The sequence below is a fragment of the Ctenopharyngodon idella genome, chromosome 12 (assembly GCF_019924925.1).
Source record: "Ctenopharyngodon idella isolate HZGC_01 chromosome 12, HZGC01, whole genome shotgun sequence".
NCBI lineage: Eukaryota > Metazoa > Chordata > Actinopteri > Cypriniformes > Xenocyprididae > Ctenopharyngodon > Ctenopharyngodon idella.
Window position 1 is genome coordinate 12009963 of NC_067231.1, and position 24515 is coordinate 12034477.

The 24515-nt window shown below is 41.1% G+C and overlaps 1 protein-coding gene across 2 annotated transcripts in view; it reads left to right on the forward strand.

Moving 5' to 3' along the window:
- The window catches only part of plcd3b (phospholipase C, delta 3b), a 76112-nt gene that overhangs the window by 5507 nt on the left and 46090 nt on the right, over positions 1–24515 (forward strand). For both annotated transcript variants that reach the window (XM_051914344.1, XM_051914346.1), the window contains 8 exons: positions 151–376; positions 576–777; positions 943–1084; positions 17736–17888; positions 20011–20133; positions 21282–21429; positions 21728–21844; positions 21944–22122. In XM_051914344.1, the coding sequence (XP_051770304.1) occupies positions 151–376; positions 576–777; positions 943–1084; positions 17736–17888; positions 20011–20133; positions 21282–21429; positions 21728–21844; positions 21944–22122 (1290 nt within the window). The remainder of the gene's footprint in view (positions 1–150; positions 377–575; positions 778–942; positions 1085–17735; positions 17889–20010; positions 20134–21281; positions 21430–21727; positions 21845–21943; positions 22123–24515) is intronic.

Here is a 24515-nt window from a genome sequence, read left to right on the forward strand (position 1 = left end):
AATAATGAACACTAAAGATGAAATGGATTTTAAGAACATGAAATAACTGTTATTTTATGTTCTTAAAATCCATTTTGTTTTTAATTGAGTGTGGAAAAATGAAAAGAAATTAATTTGCTTGATATGTGTGTATATGTGTTTGTGTATCAGAAGTGTGATAAATCAGGAGACGGACGGCTTGAACATGAGGAAATTGAGTTGTTTTGCCGTGAGTTGCTACGTCGGCCTGAGCTGGATGCAGTGTTTCAGCAGTACTCTGCTAATGGTTGTGTCCTCTCCACCGTGGATTTGCGAGAATTCCTGAAAGACCAGGGCGAGGACCACACACTTGTGCATGCTCAGAGCCTTATTCTCAACTATGAGCTCAATGAATGGGGTATTTGTACTTTGCTTTCTATGATTTTATCACACGATCCTTGGTAGAAACCCTCTAAATATTCAGTAATTAAAAAAAACAGTACACTGTACACCCCTTAATTTACAGTAATAATCAGTATTATTTTATTGCAATTTGCACTGTTTATCAGGCATGTAATACTTAGCATTGAGATGCATCTGTGTTCTGTCTTATGCAGCCCAGAAGAACCAGTTTATGACACCCAATGGTTTCACCATGTACATGCTGTCTAAGGAGAATGATGTGTATAACCCAGAGCACGGCAGAGTCTACCAGGACATGAGCCGCCCACTCAGTCACTACTTTATCTCCTCCTCACACAACACCTACCTCACTAAAGACCAACTCATCAGCGAGAGCAGTGTTCAAGCTTATATCAGGTAAAATGCTCATATATATAATAGACAGCACTGGTGCTTTTAACAGATAATGTGCTCACATTTACACGCATACTGGACGAGATGACCTTTTCAGTGAAATCTTTCACACAAATGCTTTTTCTTTAACAAATATTGTAAAAGTGTTCATGTTTGTTTGTGGCACAGAGCTCTAAGACAAGGCTGCCGCTGTGTGGAGCTTGACTGCTGGGATGGGGAAAAGGAGCCAGTTATTTACCATGGGCACACCCTCACATCCAAAGTGCCATTTAGCGAGGTGGTGAAGGTCATTGCTGAATATGCTTTCAAGGTGAGCACAGGAAATGGCTCTTCATCTTCAGCTCACTGGGTGATGCTTTCATTGTGGGAAATAATGCAAAGGGTTATTTTGTTTGTATTTTTACCTTAAGACTTATGTGATTCACTGTGAAAAAAAAAATCTTAATCAGTATGTTTTTGGCTTGTTTTCCTGTAAAATATCTAAGCATCTTTAAAGCAAGATCAATTTAAATTTAAATAATAGAATAAAAATAATATAATCAAAATTATTATTAGTAGTATATGCTTAAAAAGATTATAGATAAAAAATAAAAATATGTAGCTCAAGTAAATGGATGTTTTGTATCTAGGTTTTATTTTTTTACAGGAAAACAAGTTATGTTTGTTTGTTTGTTGGATAGTTTGTATTGTTCCAGTTCACCAGACCTTTTAGATTAGACAAATTAGTAGATTATTAGATTAAAATAGGTACCTATTTGAGAATCAAATGTGAGTGTAATTTTTTCAAACAAATGATGTTTTATTAACAAAGTTCGGGAGGAGCATGTTCCGATAACCCATTTAGCAGGAGAGGAGGTATATATATATAGCCAACCTACCTCTATCCCACGACAGTTTTCCAGCATCCCTCCACCACCCCAACTCCTCACTCTAGATATTTCCTATCCCAACCAGGGATGGGGAGTACTCTGGGTTTGGGCCAAATTCTGAGCTTGGAGCCCTCTCCTCGGACAGCCAAAATATGCATACTTTTACTATATTACATTATATGTAAGGGTGAACTCGTGAAATGGTTCACCTTTACATATAATGTAATATAGTAAAAGTATGCATATTTTGGCTGTTGTTTAAAAATATGTGAAGGCATTTCTAAAAAATTAGTAATGCCTTCACATATTTTTAAACAACTTTTATCAGGCATAATGGGAATTTAAAAAGAAAGAAGAACATCAAATGGGAATAAAAAAAAAGAAGAGAACGTCCCCATGATGGTGGGAATGGAGATGTTATGTCGACTGACAATTGGGGTCTCACATGGGAGCCCCTGTCACCTCTGAGTTTTGGAAAAACGGCCAATGTAATTGGTGAGTGGAATTTGCATGCCTAGGCCCTCCCCCGTACATACGAGTATATAAAATGGCACATAAGCCCAAAATCTTAGCCCTCCATGCCTGTGGGGTGGAAGGGACCAGGCTTACCATGGAGATGGTCATAGCTGCTGTTCCTGTAGTATGTTTACTTCACGGGGAGAGTGTTTCGGGTTGCTTCCCTTTTTTCAGCCATGACCAGAGTTGTTAAAGCTGGAGAAGCGTACCTAGTCCAGATGGAGAGGGATGCTATGGAGGCCACATCCTAGCCATAAAGAAGAACATAGGGAAATACACATATGGACTGACCCATGAGGCAGTGCTACATATGGAAGATCTCTGCAGTAGATGGAACTACTACAGGCACATAGACAGACCAGAGTAGAATCTGCCCAAGGAAAGGCACCGGTTTACCGACAGGGAAACCGTACCATGGAAGAATAAACATATGGGACTACCAGAAGGGAATCACAACATATGGGGCATTTAGCCCAGTACAAGGGCTGACTGAAAGGGCATGAATCTCAAGTACTGGGCCTGGCATCAGACGCCTTTGCCACATCTGACTGCCGGAGGATACTTGGAGGAACTCAATCCAGGGTTCGCCAACTGGGGAACTCACATGGAGAGCATAGAAGGCGCTTGTATCACCCTGTATTGTCCCTGCAAGTGAGACACAGAGCCAGCCTTCTTGCTCTTTGTCTCCTGTTTGTACCCAACACACGGGAAGAAACCGGCTCAACCCAGAGATTTTAGAATCTCGCAAAAGGTGTTAGCTGTCGCCCAGACCGCAGCTCTGTGAATGTCTGCCAGAGTGACGCCACGCGCCAATGCCCAGGAGGCGGCAACTAGAGGTCGGCCGATATATCGGTCGGCCGATATATCGGGCCGATATTTGTCTTTTTTTAATATATCGGCATCGGCCGATATCCGTGTTTAGTAGCGCCGATTTAAAGCCAGGCACGTCTGCGGGCAGCCGTGTTATTGGTGCGGTGGAATGTGCTGCTGCCGCATGTAAATTGAAACTTTTGGAAGATTCAACAACAGTCCTGGGAGATAAAGGTAGCCTAAGGCTTAAATTCTGATATTTCCAAGTCCTATGGCCATATATTTACTATATATTACTAGTAAACTATGAAGTGTTGCTTCACTTAGTGAAAGAAACAACGGATAGCATAGAACCGTCGGGAACTGGCATAATACTACAGCTGGTTGAAGGTTCGCTTACTTGTAGTTAACTTTAAGGACTGTAGTCCAAAACTACCAGCAGCTTGCTTGCTAACATATTAGCACCAATGGTTTAAGTTCTGTTTTATTTTTCCTGTATCGGAGTCAGAGAATTTCACTCTGTGCTTGGGGTGGAGAAGGCGGCAGCTCTGACAAACACTGCAGCGTGATTGAGGGCTACGTTACTCCGACAAATATTGGCAATATTAAGAGGATTTGGCATTTCCAATTAATGTAAGCCTGTTACATTCTTCTAGTCTATTATTATTACTATTAGGTAAGCTACTTTTATTATTAAATTAATATTATAATAAATTTGCCCCGCAATAATTTCACAGCACATCACCACATAACTGACGTGCTGTGAGGATAATAAAAGATTAGGCTATTAGCTCCTCTTTGAAAATGTTTTAAACATTTTTTAGGTCTATTATACAATGAATTAGACCTATAATTACTATTCTTCGAAATACTATTCTTCTCATTTGTTTCACTATATGTACGGGCCACAAGAGAAATAATGGAATAAATTAAGTCAGTTATATACCGTTATCAGCATATTATGTTGAAATTTGTCTCTGAGAGAAAATGCTCCGTTAATGCAGCGTCAGGCAGCTCGTCACTTTTACTTTCACTTTGAATACTGTCTGAGGTTAAGCTTTTACCGGCATAACTTTTCCGCAAAGTTTGCACGTTACTTCTTGTGTGATATCCACTGGCTCCCCTTCTTGGTTGAACCCCGAAGGAGGGGGAGGGGGAGGGGTTAGGCCATGGACTTTCGGCTTGCAGGGGCGCCCCGCGGATTTGCGCTACGCCACTGCGCAGAAGTGTATGACATTTGTTCAGAAGCATGGTTTGATGCAGACAATAGCCGGGTTTCCATCCAACTTTGCATTAATGAAAATTCAGCTCAAGAATATGCGCATCTGCGTGTGTTTCCATCAACTGTGTAATGCAAATAAAAATGGACATCAGCCTAATAAAGTGATGTGTTCCGACCAATGACTATATATATATATATGTCGTACAGTTATTATCCTCATTAAACCTGTCTAACGTTAACTGTCAAGAATGTCAGAAATCACTAAGAGTTTAGCACTGTCCTTGCATACAAGGCTGTGCAACATGACAAAGTTTTTAATTGATTTTTATTTATAAAGTTGTATTTATTTTATTTAAATGTATATTTAAGTTTACATTTATGTTTAAAATTCTGCTTGATAAATGCTCTAAAACTTTTATGTAAATCAAGTCAGTGTTCAATAAATGATGTTAAGTTTAGTAATGTTGTGCATCCACCATTATTAGTGTGACATTTTAGCATGCAAATGAAGGGGAAAACTTATCGGCCAAAAAAGATATCGGCCCTAAAAATCAGCAGTATATATCGGCCATCGGCTGACCCTGACCTCTAAACATCGGCATCGGCATCGGTTATAGAAAAACCCATAGTGGTCGATCTCTAGCGGCAACACTCCTAGTGGTGTGGGGTGCGAGGGGGTATGGCACACCTTGGGATAGGTGCTTGGAGACGGCCTACCCTCGTACAGCTCTTTTAGTGCTTCGGCGTGATGGACTTGCAGGATGACCATCACATGCAAGGTGGAGGCGGCCTGTCCTGCGGCACTGTAAGCCTTAGCAGCCAGGGCTGCCATCATCTTACAGGCCTTAGATGGGAGCCGCGGACGGTTCCTCCAGGTGGCGGCACTTTGCGGGCACAAGTGCACCGCAGTTGCACAGCCCACCTGGAACATCTCCATGTACCCCCACCATTGAGGGTAGTGAGAGTGGAGGAGGCTGCAAAGTGGATTCGGGCAGTGAAAGGTGCCTTCCACGACTTCTGAACCTCCTTGTGCACTTCCAGGAAGAAAGGGACTGGGACAGGACGTGTCTGTGAACCACGCACAGCACCCAGGAACCAATCATCCAACCGCGGGCGCTCAGAACAAGGTGGAGGGTTCCACTCGTGTCCAATGCCTGCAGCGGCCCAGGCAAGCAGGGCCATCAACTCTGAATCCGATTCAGCATGAGCAACCACCCCAGAAGGGGGAAGCTCAGCTTTATCTTCCTCTCCAGAGGATAATTCTTCTTAACTGCCAGTTTCTTCTTATTTTCTAACTACCCTCTCCATTCTTCTTTAACCCCAGGAGCTTCTTACATCAGGCCTATGGCTGGGCCGATAATCACAAAATTCTGATTCTGATGGTCTGCCATTGGCTTGATAGTGAGAAGGCCCTTTCAGGCTTGCAAGGGACGTAGACCCCACGTTGTTTATGGTGGTAGATCCACTCGTGTCCAATGCCTGCAGTGGCCCGGGCAAGCAGGGCCATCAACTCTGAATCCGATTCAGCATGAGCAACCATCCCAGAAGGGGGAAGCTCAGCTTTATCTTCCTCTCCAGAGGACAATAGCCCACTCTCTGATGCAACTATAAACATCTGGGGCCAGAATCACAAAACAATCTTAAGAATAAAATTCTTCTTAACTGCCAATTTCTTCTTATTTTCTAACTTAAGAAAAAAAGATAAGAATATTTTGTATTCCCAAAAACTTTTCTTAAGAATGTTCTTATCTTTTATTCTTAAGACTGTTCTTAAAGGGGGGGTCTAATGCTATTTCATGCATTCTGACTTATTTACACTGTTAAAGAGTTGGATTCTCATGCTAAACATGGCCAAAGTTTCAAAAAACAAGTTGGACGTATGACATAGTATTTCTGTGCCAAAAATACTCTTCAACACGCCCATCAACACGCTTCGTTCAGGTTACGGAAGTTGTCGGCAGCCCTGCACAGGACTTGCTCGAGAAAGATTTGTCACTTTGTTTTTAGACTATAAAATCAACAATGTCACCAAAGAAGTGTGTTTTTGGTTGTGAGGGAAAGATAACCTTGCTTCCCTTTCGAAAGGGAACTCGTGCTGCGTCAGAGCGCTAGGGGAACCGCCTCCGTGGGAACCGGTGTCTGAAACACATATACAATCTCAGCAATATCATATTGACCGGCGACGGCCCATGACGTCATAACGATGCAGCCCGATAGTATATAAGGGGCCTAATTTCATACTTAATATACAAATAATAAATTAGTCTAAATACACTTTTTAAATACAGAGATAGTGTATTAAAAGCACATTTTAGTTCATATTTCATGGTGTCTCAAAATAGCACAGTTAAGTACACTTAGATGCTCTTAAGATTATCTTAATATAATAAGTGCACGAAAATAGAGCACTATAGAAATGTACTTTTTTTTTCACCTGGGGAGTCCTCATCCAGACAGACTGGACCTGGCCCGTCCCGGCCCGAGGGCTGCTGACAGGGCCAGAAGACTGAGGGAAGTGGTCCATCAAAAACGCAGTCAGCGTCGTCGATGGATCTCCTCACTCTGAGGGTGATCAGAACTACCCTCTCCATTCTTCTTTAACCCCAGGCGCTTCTTACATCAGGCCTATGGCTGGGCCAATAATGACAAAATTCTGATGGTCTGTCATTGGCTTGATAGTGAGAAGGCCCTTTCAGGCTTGCAAGGGACGTAGACCCCACGTTGTTTATGGTGGTAGATCGGCACCCTAACTTTTAAATATTAATGTATTTCTTGTAGACCACTGTTCCCTGTGTAGGACGTGCTTGGGCATTTATCTAAAAATAGGAAAGGATTTTTATTTCAATCTAATAATGTTACTATTAGGGCCCTGAAGTCCCTGTAGGTTGGCTAGAATGATACTTTGAGAGAGAGAGAAGTACCATTGTGTTTTCTTAAGAAATGAGTTTGCTGGTCTTGATGATTGTATGCTCTCTGGCGAGACCACTGCTCTTCATGTTCTCTTTTAGTGAGTAAGTTGGCTTCCTCCCAAATAAAAAAAATAAATAAATAAAAATAAAAAATGGGAGTGGATTTGAGGACGCTGCTCTGTCGCAGGCTGGCCCTCTGCTGGCCGCCTTGGTAGCCACCTCAGATTAGAGTAGTTTGTCTCCTTTCCTACAAGGTTTGCAGGGTGGTTTTGTATACAGAGACAAGCGCTTTGACTTCAGATAGATTAAATGTCTAGAGTCTGCCCTCGGGGCCGCCTGACATTGTTACTTGGTTAGCGTCACTTCCTATATTATTTAGGATAGCTAAGGCTTTAATGGAGATTTCTGCCACCTTAGCGGTTTCAGTTTAGTGATTGTGCCTCCTCTTGCCTGTGAGAGTTGTTCTGTGAGGCTGCTGCTCTGAAGAGCGCCAGGAAGATCTATGATTTAGGCTGGCCCTCACCAGGGCTGCAGCCTGCTATGCATTTCTGCCTTTGGCCCCTCTTCAGTGAGTGTAGGCCCCTTTTGTTTTTTGTATCCCTAGTGCTGACCTCCTCTCAATAGAGAGTCGTTTGACCAATTGGGGTTTTAATGCAGGCTGGTGTAGAGGCAGAATAGGCGGTTTAGGCCACTTTCACTTTGCGAATAGTAAATTGCTCTTTGCTGTGGCCCCACTTTTTAGAAGCTAGTTACTGTTAGGCCCTAGCTTGACTCCCCTAAGCCTGCTGAACGAATGTTCAAGCATTGGGTTGATTATGGGTGGCCATTTCTAGGAAACAGGCCCTCATTCCCCTAGGGCTGAGCACAGATACTGTTTCTGTCATGTTTGAGTCGCTATGGTATGCCTTTACCCTTAAGCATTCTCAGGGTCATGCGAACCGTACTCCCTTGTTTAATACAAGGTTTTATATGAGTCCTTCACTTATAGCTCTGTTTTTTTTGTCTGCCCTTCACCATTTTGGCTCAGGCCGAGCAGTATTTTGACCTTCACTTCGGGCTGGTCATTTAGTACACTCCCTTATAGCCCAAACATTCCCATGAGCTGACGCCTGTGTTCGTCTGGAGTAGTAGGCCAAAACGGCCCTCCTCCAGGGCATGTGGCGTATGTTTGTACTTTCCTTGCTTAACACTCTGGAGTCGGCGGTTTCGCCGGCGATACCACCTCGGTTTTTTTCTTACCAGTGGGAAAGAGGCTAAAAATACTCTGTCAATTTTGGCCATATCAATTAAGAGTTATATACCATTCTAATCTGTGAAATGTCTTCTTTTATTTGTCTGCACTCAGAGTAAAAACAAAATGTTGTGCTTTTTGCAAAATAAAGAAAACTAACATGATGTGTGATCTGTTGTCTCTCTCTGAATGAAGTCCAATCTGATACTCCCTCAGAAAATGAACTGTAACTTAGTGAATACTAATGACACAAAAATGAGACATATGTCTAAAGAAATGTTGAAATGTCAGGCTTTAAGTCATGTAAGTCAAATCGAAAACAAATATTCTCTGTTTATGTAATCTGTATGAAAAGAGAGACATGTCAGTAGTTCGCGGCTCAGCTCATTATCCACTAATTCAGCCACGCCCACGGAGCAGGCGCGCTATTCAGACGCAAATTCTGAGGCGATGCATGCAACAGAGTGGATGCCCTTGTCAACTCGGAAAAACGCCTCAAGTTTAGTCAGTTTCATGTACTTTTCATCGTTTTGAGATGCGATGAGGAATAATTTTAAAAGGATTTGCCTCAGAGGATGAGCATGACTGGTTTCACTTTCATTTCGAGGATCAACTAGATCGAGCCGATGATTGTGAAAGGTAAGCTGTTTTTTATTCTTAAGTTCTTTATTCTAATCGTGATATAGTGTCTGTGAATATTAAACTGAAAAAAAAAAAAAAAAACTGTTTAAATATGAATCCTGCAAGTTTTGTGTGTCTCAGTGTGAGTTAATGGGGCAGATCGACGTGCAGTTTCGTTTACTACACACAACTTACATTAGTAAATTGCCATGGCTATTCCCAAACTATATTGCTATACTGAGATGAGTGAAATCGACTGAAATACATAATAAATACTGAAATAAAATGTGTTAGCAATGTATTAAACTGCACATTAACATTTAAGCTCTATATATAATATATAAAATACCATAGAGGTAATATGAATGTTTAGATGCTTTGCATCACAGAAATACATTATTTTTTAAAGTATATTAAAATAGAAAAATATTATTTTAAATTGTAATATTTCACAGTATTGCTGTTTTTTTTCTGTATTTTTGTAATAATATTTCACAGTATTTCTGTTTTTTTCTGTATTTTTGATCAAATAAATGCAGGTTTGATGATCATGAGACTTCTTTCAAAAACATTATTATTAAAAAAAATCTTTTGACTGGTACTGTAATTTTAAATTAATAAACAAAATATACAAAAATTTTTTCACATGATGTGCAAAAATTCATGCATGCATAACATTACAAAAATCATGTTTTCTGTTAAGAGTGGACATTATATTAACATTAATACAATAGCTGATATGATCCTGTTATCAGCATGCTCACAGGGTTTTTTCTTTTATCTCACAGATTTGAGAATCATAGTGACCAGATATTGGCCCACACTGGACATTCTGAAAGAATATAATGGTGAGATCGCTGACTGGAAGCAGGATTTTTTTTTTTTTTTTTCTCCAGTGCAGAAACACCAAACACCTTGGAATGCCAGGTAAGTAATGTTCACATATCTTTGAACAGGATTTATTTCCAGGTAAAACTCTATACTCAAAATGTGCCCTCATTTATTCAAAATGTGTCTCATTTATGTTGTTAACTATATTCTGAATAAACTACCAAAAAAAAAAAATACTTTGGACTTTGATTTTTTTTAGTTTCCTCTCATATAGCCTACCTGGCTGAAAGGGCTCATTATGCGGGTCATTATGCAGGTCTTTGTCTTCTCAGGTGTGAATCACAGCATTATTCATGAAGATTCATGCCTCCCGCATACTGTCTTTCTTGACAAAAAGTGTCTTACAAAATTTAAATCAATATATTTTTTTTTTATAAACGAGTAGGCAGGATAATTTTTACATCATTTTGAAGCAAAAATTCTAGTCTACAATCTCCAATACAGAAGTCTTCTGAACACATATTTAGTATTTGTTTTGTAGCCGTATTTCAGTGACTTCAGTTTTCAATAACCACGCATAAAGGTTATTCTCTCAAAAATATAAACATGTACATACATGTTGCTCACATATTATGGTAGCCTATTTCATGCTGAATACAGTGTAATGACATTTTTGCCATTAATATTTTTATAAGCAACTGAAAAAAGCACAAATGTCAGGGCATGTCAAAACTTCTCCAGGGCCCCAAAAATCCTCAAACTCCAGAGGGTTAAAGGGTAAAAGGTGGTTTTACTGAGTACACTGCTTGTTGGTGATGTGATAGGTCCCAGGCGTAGGCGCTGTTTAAACAGTCTATTTTTTGCTACTAGACTTGCTATAGGGTAGTGGGTTTAACAGACCTCCATTCAGTGTGAGTCCCCACCATGTGGGCTCCTAGCAGCCAGCATATGCGCCGTCAGACAGCTGGCCTTAGCAAGGCTCCCTGTGTACAGCCCCCGTTAAATGGGTTTCTGGTAGCTATGGTGTCATGAATCGGGTTTGATATTCTCCCTGTTTCTCTTTCTCCTGTCTTTACTGCTACTTACACTCGGCTGTTCGCTATTGCAATCAGTGCTCGTGCTGATCATCTCCACACCTGTTCTTTCTCTAATTTTCTCTGCTACTTTACTCTGCTGTTCTCTCAGCTCTTTGCCAGATTATTGTGTAAATTCTAGCACGTTACTTGGCTCTTTATGCCTGCCAGATTTCTTTATATGTTTATCCGTATTGTTAGTCTTAGTATTAGTTCCAGTCTTGTTTGTACTGTCTAGTCGTGCACGTCATACCTGTTCTCTGCCCAGTCTTCCTGCTGCCTGAGGTCGCTTTGCCATCTGCCATCAGTGGTGCTGTGTCTACTGGCTCGGGACTGTGTAACCTACTCGCCGTGTGCCCTCTGACAAGCCTGGGACCCTTTTCTTCATTTCGTTTGATGTGGACTATTTCAGCTCTCCAGCTGCGTTCACCCTGAGAGCCGGTGCTCAGCAGATTGCCTGTGTTTCATTGTCATTATTAATAAACTGTTTTTGTTCCTGCCATCACTTTTGGGTCCTCTGCCCCTCCTGACATATGGGGTATTTTTGTCAGATAGTAGGCCTTAGCAGGCCTCTCTGTGATGAGCCCTTATCAGTGTGGATGTGGTAGCAATAAGCCATGCTCCGAATAGTTGGCCTTAGACAGGCCTTCTTGTGAAAAGTCACCAGCACTTTGGGTTTTGTGACAGCTAGCAGGTGTTTTGGCAGGTAGTCAGGCCCTGGTAGGTCTTACTGTTAAGCTAGCCCTAAGTTTTATTGGGGAGTTTTAGCAGCTAGTTAGACTTGCTGTTAGACAAGTAGGCCTTAGCAGGCCCCCTGCAGGCGAGTCCCCTTTGGTCATGCGACCATGCAGACGAGTCCCCTTTTGGTCATTGCTTTGGGTATTTAGAGCAACCTTAGCCCTAACATGCCTTCCTGTGTATTAGCAGGTCTCCCTGTGTGCGAGCCCCAGTGTTGCAGGCCTAAGACAGCTAGCTATCAGGTAGTTGGCCTTTACAGGCCTCCCTGAGTGCCAGCCCCCATTAAGCGGGTGCATGGCAGATAGCAATGACTATTTTTAGCCAGTACATTTGTGGTGTTTGGCCTTAAGGGCCCCCTGGAAGCAAATTCCCCGCAGTACGGGTATTTTCTCTACCAGTTGAGACTTGATACCAGGTAGCTGGCCGTTGTAGGCCGCCCTGACTCGAGTCCCCTGCGATTGGGTATTGGTCAGCAAGGTCTTATTGTTAAGTGGGTGCCACGAGCTGGTGCCCGTGTTCATCTAGAGTAGTAGGCCCAAATGGGCCTCCTCAAGGGTATGTTGCTGCATGCTTGTAAAAAGGATGCTTTTACTGAAGTACTCTGCTTGCTGGCGATGTGATGGTTGGCCTTTTAATTTGGCCTTCCTGAGACCGCACGTTACTACGTGTCGCTGACTTGGCTAATCCTGTTCACCTTCGTTTTCCTAGCCTATAGCCTGGTCAACCTCATAGGTTGAGCTTGAGACTCCTCTCATTCTGAGAGTGGATTTGAGTACTTAGCTCCCTAAGTCTGGTCATAGGTCGAAGGCTTCTCTTGAGGCCTCCCAGTTAGATCAAGCTCTAGGCTGTGAGCATTTTTTTTTTTTTTTTTTAGAGTGCACGGCCTCCTTAGTGCCTTGAAACATAGGTGCTTTGTAGATTCTAGGATCGAGCAGATATACGCCACTTGACTGCGAGGGTTGATAGCGTTTTTGCTGAGTCCTGCTCTCCAGGATGCCCATCTCTAAGATCCGGTCTGAGTTGGTTATGGGCCTTTCACAGTCCCACTTTCTGGATGTTTCTTCATGAGACTTTCTGTAGCGGAGACTCTGTTTCTGTAGAAACAGACAGGTTGTAGGCAGACTAGGTTACTAGTACAGCTAGGAACCTGGTCAGCCTCGCTGGTGGCATTCAGGGTTCACAAGTGTCCCCTGAGAAGTGACTGGCTGGGGGTCCTTTGGGCCCCTAGCCATGCTCCCTTATAGGAACCCCTTCTGTATGAAGTAAAATATTTATGAAAAAAGGGGCACGCGCTGAGTGCTTCATGCCCTTTCTAAAATCCATGGCCATGGTAGAATGAATGCTTGTGCCCTTCCTAAAATCCATGTGTGTGGTAAGGGCATGCACCGAGTGCTTCGTGCCCTTTCTAAAATCCATGTGTAGGGTAAGAGCATGCGCTGAATGCTCTGTGCCCTTTCTAATCTGTTGGTTCCAGGCCTTTGTGCGGCCTTGGCAGGCCTTCATATGTAAAATGAGTGGGTCTGGCGTTTCAGTTGAATTTGCTTGATTCTGACAGTTGCCACTGCCATACGTTGGCATGCACTCCCCTCAGCATGGCGGCGTGGGTGTTAGGAATGGGCAGTTTTCAAAAATATTGTATTAGAATATTTGGGCTCGTAAAAAATGAATATTCAAATAATTGTTTATTTAAAGGACATTAAACAAGAAAGACGTTATTTTCTTTATTCATCAAGATTTTGTAACCATTTCTGAACAAGCTTACGATTACAACAAGCTTGCGTGATATCTTAAAGTTTTCTTTTAGTTCAAAGCATATGTGTAATAAAAAAAATCTAAAGAATAAAAGCATTTAAGTTCAAGCAGCAAGAACAGGAAAAACGCTAATAAAACAGACCGCGCCAGTTATCGTACAGATCGTACACATATACTCAAGTCAGCATATGGTTATAGTGTTTATATTGTTTCACATGTTCATGTTGAGAAAAACAATAATATCCACATGCTCAGGTGAGAAAACATGCTACGCTGACAGACATCGCAGAAACACAAATATAACGGTGCGCTAAGCGAAGTTTCTAACAGCACTGTTTTCTGTTCGTAAATATGTCTCCCTCAGCGAAACTTAAAGGAAGTTTATGTCTCAATATCATTTTGCTATAAGGTATCTTCTCTGCTCACTCGGGGTATACAGCTGCGCTTACCTGTCATGAATGCAGTGATGGACAGCTGTCTTTCCTCATTCGATGGGTGTTTTGATATCATGTACTTTCTCATTATGGTGGCGACATTATATATATATTATATATAATAACTCATTTTCATTAATTCATTTGATCAAAAGTAATTCCATTTTGTAAGATCATTTTCATCTAAGTAATTCCAAACTTCGCAAGGCAGAAAACAACATTATGTGATGATCAAATACAATAACACACAGCGCCAACCACTGCGTATAGTTATAGCTGCGAGTTTTAGTGCTTAGGATTTATCATGGATTCACTGCATTTACGGCCAGCAAAACAAAATATTAAAATTCGAATAGTATTTGTATTTTTCGAATATTAATTAGAGATCGAATATTCGACTATTTGTGCACACCCCTAGTGGGTATACCATTCCCCTAGTGCTCTGATGCAGCGCGAGTTCCCTTTCGAAAGGGAACGTCTCAGGTTACGCATGTAACCATGGTTCCCTGAGAACAGGGAATGAGAAAGCTGCGTCAGACGCTAGGGGAACCGCCTCCGCGGGAGCCGGTGTCTGAAACACATATCCAATCTCGGCAATATCATATTGACCGATGACAGCCCATGACGTCATAACGATGAGGCCCGATAGTATATAAGGGGTGCCTAGATAACATGTCATCCGCTTATCATCTGAAGGGACTGTATGCAGGCATGGCTAAGAGATGCAGCGTCTCATTCCGAGATTCCCAAAGAACCCAGCGTTAAGTGAACAGTGAAGCTGAGAGAATTGTGCTCACGCATTACATTGATGCGCTCTCAATATTTGTCATTAAAATAACCATAGAAACCGCCTTAAATTAACTATCAAAATAAGGATAAAGTCATGTCTGATAGTTGCAATCAATTTTTTTATTGGTTAAAATTAATGGAGAATATCTCATGTTTTTCCGTGGCTGCTCGAGCCCTCAGGATCGGATAAATCTGATAAAACTAAAGACTGTTCGGAGAAATGAAGGATGCTATACTACTCTATAGGTACTCAAGATTAACATGAGATTGGCAGAAACTGTGTGTGTTATGTACTCTTTAAGATAAAATACTTAAGTATTCATATTCTCGAAAAGAATGTTCTTAAAAATCATTGTAAATAACTTCTTAAAATTAGGATAACCTCCAACCTTAAAGTCTTAAATACCCAAATGTAAGATGTTTAATGAATTTATTAGGTTGTTTCAAATATTAAGCATTACAAAAAAACTCTAGCTAGCTAAATATGTTACATATTACTACTAGTACCATATGTGGACAAGTATTCTGAAGTTACACCAATCAATTATTTGCGCAAAACTGTTGAAGTTTTACAAGTGACATTTTGCCCAATCTCGCCTGATACAAGACAGCTGCTCTACAGTCTGTGGTCATCATTGTCTGATTCTCCTTTTCCTGATGGGCCATACATTTTCAATAGGAGACAGATCTGGACTGCAAGCAGGCAGTCAAGCACATTCCTTCTACGGTGAAGAGTGTCTAATAAACCACTCTGAAGTAGCACATGCTGAATGAGGCCACCTGGCATTGTCTTGCTTCCCAGGAAATATGTCATCTTGATGGCAGTATATGTCTCTGTACAATCCCAATATATGCCTCCACATCAATGATTCCTTCAGACAAATGCAAGTCACCCATGCCGTTTGCACTGATGCACCCCCATACCATGACAGATGTTTGCTTTTGCATCTGTCACTGATGAAAGTCTGGATGGTCCCTTTCGTCTTTGGGACTGAGAAGTCAATGTCCGTTTTTTCAAAAAACATGCTGAAAGGTGGACTCATCTGACCACAGCACACGTTTCCACTGTCTTTATAGAAATAATGTATAGCTTTCTTCTTGCGTAACAGAGGTTCAAGTTGCATTTCTTGATGCAGCGGCAGACTGTGTTAAGTGACAACGTTTTTCCAAAGTACTCCCAAGCCCATGTGGATATATTTAACACAGGAGCATGACGGTTTCTCATGCAATGCCGTCTGAGGGGTCAAAGATCATGCACATTCAGCAGAGGTTTCCTGCATGGCCCTACACGGACTGAGATTTCTAGTCAAGTCAAGTCATTTTTATTTATATAGCACTCAAAACAGCTTTACAGTGATAACAGAAAATAATTTTGGCTGCAGAGCAGCTCTAGAAGAAAATGGTGTCATTGTCCAGCTTAAGTAATTTCAGTATTGAATCATTCCGTTGTAAAAATCATTAGTTATTAATTTATTTATCTATACAGCAGCTCTGAAGAAAACAGTGATGCCATCGTTCAGCTTAGTTCAGTTCACATATCAGATCAAAAACATTGTTGAATATCAAGTATTCCCAACTAAGCAAGCCAGAGACAACAGCGGCAAGGAACCCTAGTGAAAGTCAAGTATGGTGTCCCATACTTGGAATTTGTGCTCTGCATTTCACCCATCCAATTGCACACACACTGTGAACACACACCCGGAGCAGAGGGCAGCCATTTTTGCCTCGGCGCCCGGGAAGTGATTGGGCACCTTGCTCAAGGGCATCTCAGTTGTGGGTAATGTGGTGAGCCATGACCCATCTTTGCTTGCAAAGACTGAGATGCTCCTTTTATACCCAGTCACGACCCTCAAATATTACCAATTCACCTGCTAATTGTGGACCGTTTCAAACTTTGGATGATACGTTCACTCAAGCTAGAACTAGTGAGGCAGCACACAGATACCAGGCACATTCACTCTAGAGAGAGCGCAAGAAATACGGAGCGCAAATGAATGGCAATAACCGCTGCATCTTCTTGAGACAGGCTCTTTTAAAATAACAATTTTAACTTGACACGACGCATTAAAAACACAAAGCTGAGTAATTAACTCCCGTCAAGCCAGTAGTATGAAAATAGTCTGCACGCTAAATATGATATCTACGGTAATCTGCACGCAGTGCAAAAAGACAGGGCTTTGACTTGCTCTTTTTTCAGCAATACCTGCCTTTCAATCAAATAACACCAAAGCCTTTTATTTTCTTCTTAAAAAACTTTTTAGATGTTCTTAAGAAAATATTTGAGAACTTCTTAAGAATTTTTCAAGAATTGTACTTTCTTATGAACTTCTTAGAATTTATCTTAAGAATTTTCTTAAGAAGATTTTCGTGAATCTGGCCTCGGCCCTCACCTGGAGCACAGAATGACACGCTGCGTCCCCCCTGAGAAGGAGCTAGGCTGGGTAACAGCAGAGGGGACTCTAGCCTTCACAAGGAAGGAGAATTACGACCGCAGTGTAGACATAGTCATGTTCTTGCAATGATGACATGAACCCTCCACGAATGCCGTCTCAGCATGCTCGCGGCCCAGACATGTGAGACAGCAATCGTTTCCATCAGATGAGGACAGGAAATGACCGCATCCAGAAACACGGACGGAAAGGCATCTTTAAAGACACACACCGCCCGTGCTTGCTCTTTTAGGAAAAACTGCTCTTTTAAACTGAAGCGCCCAGGAGGGAATTGCTGCATGCTGTGGCAAAACACTGAATGCGCCTTACTGGATTCCAGCAAGAGGTTTTCTTGAGCTCTTTTAGGTGAATGGAAGAGTGATTGCTGAGAGAAACACACAACCACTAGGTTCCAAAGCAAAAATCCGAATCAGTGCAAGCATGCCGCCATCTTATATACCCGTATGTATGGGGGAGTGGCTTGGCATGCAAATTCCACTTGCTAATTCCATTGGGCATTTTTCTGAAACTCAGAGGGTATTGGGGCTCCCAAGTGAGAACCCATTTGTCAGTCGACATAATGTTATAGTGACTGGCAGATTACTGCTATTCTATTCCCCAAAATGTTTAGCATCTTTCCTTTGAAAATAGACCTTGCCTTAAAAAAGCCAAAAGGTAAAATTAAAGAAAACATACATAAATACATATGCATACATGAACATATGCTTATTTTCTAGACTTCTCCATATCCTCTTATTCTGTCTCTGGAGAACCACTGCTGTGTGGAGCAGCAGACAATCATGGCCCAACAGCTGCGGTCAATTCTGGGAGACAAACTGCTCACCACACCTATCAATGACAAGCTGCTTCAGTGGCTACCATCACCAGAGGTAATACAGTCGACCTTTCCTTAATAGAATTTTCATTAAATGTACTCTAAAACCAGTAAGAGCAGTCTATCTGTGATGTTTTGAATTTTATGCAAAAGACAATGCTTGATGTTCCTGGATTGTCATAACAGTTCTTTACAGTTCTTCTATATAGGTTAACTGTGAGTATATCTGAGCATATGCCTTGTAATTCCCAACAGCTCTATCTGTAAGAATACATCAATTTCATAGACAGTAGATGTAAAGATATCCACATCTATTGCCATTTGTCGGTCTCATTTTACATTTAATACCATTAATAATCTAGACGTAATGTCAAGATTTAATTATAACATCGGCTTGCAGAGCTAAGTGAAAGTGACATGTGGCCAAGTATGGTGACCCATACTTGGAATTTGTGCTCTGCATTTAACCCATCCAAGTGCGCACACACAGCAGTGAACACACACACACACACACACACACACACCGTGAACACACACCCGGCAGCAGTGCCCGGGAAGCAGTTGGGGGTACGATCCTTGCTCAAGGGTCTCACCTCATTCGTCGTACTGAGGGTGGAGAGAGCGCTGGACATTCACTCCCCTCATCGACAATCCCTGCCAGACCTGAGACTCGAACCCATGATCTTTGGGTTACAAGTCCGACTCTCTATCCATTAGGCCACGACTGCTCCTACTGTTAACACTATTGTGTGCTAGCATGAACTTTTAAAGGGTCAGGAGTGGTCTTTTTGTTTGTGTATAACACTTGTTAGTTACTAATCCTAGGCTCATTAGCAAGTGTTATTTCTGCTATTATATATTTCTAGTGGTAAAATGCTCAACACCAGGGCCGTAGCTAGGGTATCCGGGGCCCCAGTGCAGGATGTTGCTGTGGGCCTTCCTCGATTGAAATCACGTCCTTGGGGTGTGGGTGGGACATGGATGGGATGGATGGTCCCCCTCAGTAAAAATTGCTGGACCCCAACCCGAAAGCCAGGTGTCACGGTCACCATCTCTCTCACCTTCCCCGAACACCATTTCCCATCATCCCTCCTTCTGCTCACCTGCTCACGCTCAGCAATCACCCGCACCTGATCATCATCACCTCATCATACAGGCAACACCTGAGCCCTCAGCCAAAATGGCCGCCATGCATGAGCCCTCAACTGTAATGGTCACCACACTTGTGCCCTTAGGAGTTTTAATGGACTATGAGGGGATGTCTTGGAGCCCAGAGATGGCTCCAGCCCCTAGGTACGCTACAGTGTCTTCTCCAGCCCCAGAGTCCGCTCCAGTCCCTGAGTCTGCTCCAGAGTCTGCTCCAGTCCCTGAGTCTGCTCCAGAGTCTGCTCCAGTCCGAGTCTGCTCCAGAGTCCGCTCCAGTCCCTGAGTCTGCTCCAGGGTCCACTCCAGCCCACAAGCCCACTCTAGAGTCCGCTCCAGCCCACAAGCCCGCTCCAGGGTCTAGCCCAGAAACCCATAGCTCCTCCCAAGAATTTTTTGTGGGGGGGGGGCGTGGCCATTGTGGCCGAGCCTGGGGTCCGGGGTCCGCACCGCACCGCACCGCCATGGTCGCCTGAGTTGCCACACTTCACTCTGGCACTTTGTCTGGTCTCGTTCATGAGTAAGGACTCACTTCCCTGCTACACTTACCTCTATGTGTTGTGGCTCCATCGTCTCTCCTGATCCTCTGTGTTTTCAACGGCACCCTGATCATCTGTGTCTCCAACGTCTCCATTCTCCAGACTCCTTCCATACTCCACTCTCATCACCAAAGTGTGTGCTCAGCTGCTCATGTCCACAACCTCCTCACATCACCTGCAATACAAAGAAGTGTCAGTATTTTCATTCATTATTGCATTGCTGCTTTGAGTGCTTTACTCACCTGCATGTTTACTTTACATGCCACGTTCAATAAACTCTCATATTCATTTCTACATCGTTGTGAGTCTGTGTTCCATAACACCAGCGGCCCTGAGAATCGTCACCACCTTTCTCCCTATAGCGATGGCCATGCTTAACACTGACCAACTGAAATAATATTATAATGCTAAAATTTAGATAGGTCAATATCTTTTTTTTTATCTATCACCACACATATCTTTTATTTTTTTTTTATTTTTTTTTTTAAATGGAAGGACCTAAAAGGGAAGATCTTGATAAAAACAAAGAAGATCAAAGTGAAGCAGGACAGCTCCAGCTCTGACTCAAGCTCCTCAGACGATGAATCTAAAGCTGAAAGCAAACCTAAAGCAGGGAAGGTCTGTATTTTCTGAAGCATCACCAACAGATGTCTTAAAATTATCTAAATATAATGTATATAATGTAACATAACACAATAACATAATATAATGGTTATTTCCATTCTGTTTTGTAGTGTTACAAAACACAGAATGTTCCTAGTTACTAGTAATGTTACTAGTAGTTACTGTTACTAGTAGTTTGCTTTTTGCTGCTTGTTGTTGTTTTTTTGTTTTTTTTTTGGTTTGTTTGTTTTTTTGTTTTGTTTTTGCATGTATACATGTTTTTATTTACATTTACTTTTTATTTACATTGTACCTTCAAAAGTTGGGGGCTAGTAAGACTTTTTTTTAATGTTTTTGAAAGAAGTCTCTTATGCTCACCAAGGCTGCATTTATTTTATCAAAATACAGTAAAAAAAAATAATATTTTGAAATATTATTACAATTTAAAATAGCTTTTTTTTCCTATTTTAATATCATTTTAAATGCAATTTATTTGTAGTATGGCACAGCTGCATATTCAGCAGCCATTACTCCAGTTTTCAGTGTCATATGGTCCTTCAAAAATCATTCTGATTTGGTACTCAAGAAATATTTCTTATTATTATCAATGTTGAAAATAGTTGCAAAAGCCACTATGTGAAGACTGTCTTAAGAACTAGTTTGGCCAACTAGTAGTTAGATAAGAAATAATCAGTCTTTTCCAATTCAAATTAGACCACTCTACCTTTTTATGTAACTGACTTAAAAAAAATTAGATGACTAACTTTTAAGACTAGTCTAAGCAGTTTGTGCAACAGGCCACTTTTGTGCTGCTTAATAGTTTTGTAGAAACCATGATATGTTTTTTCCAGGATTCTTTGATTAATAGAAATGTTAAAATAACAGCATTTATTTGAAATAGAAATATTTTGTAACAATGTAGAAGACTTTACTGTCCCTTTTTATTTAGTGCAGCCTTGCTAAATAAAAGTATTACTGACCCCAAACTTTTGAACTGTACACATGTTTGTATACATGTAAGGGTAGGTGTATCTTGCTCATATCACTACTCATTTCATATGATAATTTGTTTTTATTTTACTAAATTAATCACATTTTTTGCAGTCTGGCAGTTTGACAATTTTATTTGAGTACACATTTTGCTTTTGCTTTTTTATCTGAAGGACTGTAAGTTGAGTCCAGAGCTGTCTGATCTGGTGGTGTACACCCGCAGTGTTGCCTTCAAACAATTTGATCCATCTGCTAAGAAACCTCCCAATGAGATGTCCTCTTTCTCTGAGAGTGATGCATTAAAACTAATCAAAGAATCAGGTACTATATATACTATTGTGTTTATTAACATTCAGTGATGGAAACTGCATCTTAATTATTTTTTTAATAAAATAGCTGAAATGTTATATCTTTACAGTTAAATTATTATTATTATTATTTTTTTTGCATAATTTGACAAAATTACAGCTTGACTGGAAATGACAGAAAAAATGATTCTGTGAATTCACAAGTGATATTTGCAGATATTTTTTGTTTTCTTCACACAACATCTCATATATATATATATATATATATTTTCTTGTTTGTTTGCCAGAGTTCTAAATTTCTCTTTTCATAGGCAAGTTGTTTGTACGTCACAACAGCTTGCAATTGAGCAGGATCTACCCATCTGGTCAGCGGGTGCAATCCTCCAACTACAATCCTCAAGACATGTGGAATGCTGGTTGTCAGATGGGTAAACATTTAATCAAAGAAAATGTGCAGACCATGCACATTTTAAAAATGACTGCACAGTCCACATTTATAAACAACTGACAAAAAAATTATTTTGCAGTGGCATTAAACTTTCAAACCCAATGTGAAGAGATGGATATAAACAGAGGCCGTTTTTTACCAAATGGCCGCTGTGGCTATGTGCTAAAACCAAGCTTTATGTGCCAGCCTGATTCAGAGTTTAACCCGGAAAACACTGGGGGAGGCCCTGGCCACAACCCAACCCTGCTCACTATCAAGGTAAGGTGATGAACAGAGAGATCTTTATGAAAACAAAACTTCTGTAGAAGAATTTGCCTGTCTATTTCCTGCTAGAAAACAAATTAAAATGCTGGAGTTGACGCTACATGATGTGTCATGTACATGACATTTGACTTCCAAATATGTCTGGTAAAAATAAATGTATCGTAATGAAATGTGATTGAATGGGTGAATTCAATATAATGGTAGTACATTTCCATTCACTTTAACCAAAAACTGTTTTTCCACCGTTGGGCCGAACAGTTCTAAAGAATGTTATGGAACTGTTCCAGTTGTATTTCCACTTGAGCCTGGTACAGCCTGGTACGGACCAGCACGGTTACAAACCGTTCTCGACCCGGAATTCTCTGCAAGGTTGGTTAACGGTGCTGGTAGAATGCGTGTAGTGACATCGCAACCCAGGATTGGTCACTTGTCTGTTGCTTGACAACCTGTAGCTGGCTAAGCATGCTATTTGAGCGACGTAAACACAAATGAATAATACAATTAAAATAAATATCTGATGATCCTTCATAACGCAGCAGCTATTTATCTAATTTCATCTGTAAACACTTGGGTTACCAAGGCAATGACTGGCGCTTTTGCATGTATTTCAAAGAGCTCCATTCTCAGCCCACAGTGGAAAATGGAAACGACATCCATGCTGGGTACACACCACAAGATAATCGGGCTGATTTTGGGCCGATTTCTCCCCTTCCAACAATCCTAGGTAATGTACCGATTATCTTGATGGTTCTACAGATTATCTTATCAGATTTTCCTGTGGTGTTAGGCGTGTTAAGAGTGACTGAATCTGCTCGGAAGAACATTGGAGGCACACCGAGGACAAACGCGCACACGTTCTGGAGATTATCACGTGAAACTAAACGATATCCAATCAGAAAGCGAGCTGACAGAAGACAGAAGCATAACAAACGCAGTCATGGCGCAGCACAAAGTTAAATGGATTTGGACAGCAGAGATTGAGGATCAGCTTTTAGATTTGTGACAGCACGAGTATTTATACACAGGGTATCCGCAGGGCATTAAAAAGCATTAAAAGTTATAGCGGCTACTATGTCCTTTCCAAAAGCTGCTGAGAGACTAAGACAGGGACTGCATTGGTGACGCATAAATAAAATATCGGTGAGGCAAAAAATACTTCTGATTGCTTTTCTTTTTATTGCACAGACTGATATTTCTTGATGGTATAAAAGTTTTTGTGGTCAACAAAGAAATACATCGTCCCTGCTCACCCCCTCTCCCTGCCGTTAATCAGTGAACAGGTGACTAATATTCCTATTGTTACGCAACCCCGTGACCCCCAACCATGATCACGTGACAAGCAAAAAACCCATTAACACTTTCATGTCTACTACATTCTAGCCCCTAACTATTATCAAATAATAATTACATTTTTATTAATTAGAGACATGAATTTATCAAATTAATAATTCAGTAACTACATCATATAAATATACATTTCTTATTCCAAAAAAAAAGGCAAAAAATCTTGAAAAGTGATGCAAAAAAAGTGTTCAGTAAAATATTCTTTTCAGTTTCTCTCTGTCAAGTTCATAGGTCAATGTCAAGTTCATAGGTCAATGTCAAATGTCAAAAGTCAAAGAAAATGTCAGGTAACAATTTATCCATCTTCTGCTTCTAGTAGAAGACAGACCTTGGTTATCGGTCTATCCAGACAGCTGCTTTTTGTCTTAACTTGCACATGACGCACAAATTCTCTTCTGTCTGGAAAGGTCTGTACAATGCGTCCCATAATCCAAGAGTTTCAAGGTGCTGTGTTATCCACTATAAGCACTATGTCTCCTAGTTTAAAATTGCGTTTAACTCTTGACCATTTCTGACATTCTTGAAGCTGTGGTAGGTACTCCTGAACCCATCTCTTCCAGAACAAATCTGACATGTACTGGACCTGTTTCCATCGTTTACGAGCATAAACATCATCCTTTTTGAATTCTCCAGGTGGTAATGATGGTGAAGTCCTCAAAAGCAACAGGTGGTTTGGTGTTAATACTTCTAAGTCACTTGGGTCTGTGGATGCCTTGGTGATTGGACGACCATTAATAATAGCTTCCACTTCACAAAAAAACGGTGTGTAGCCCTTCTTCATCTAGATTCTGCATCTTTAAGGTAGAATTCAGAACGTTCCGCACAGATCTAATTAACCTCTCCCATGCCCCTCCATAATGTGATCCAGTTGGGGGGTTAAATGTCCATTTAATTCCTTTCTGAAGAAGGACATCATTGATTTTAAACTGATTCCATTCCTTTATGGCAACTCTTAGTTCACGTTCTGCTCCAACAAAGTTCTTTCCATTATCAGATCAAAGCTCCTTGACTTGTCCACATCTTGCAGTGAAACGTCAAAGTGC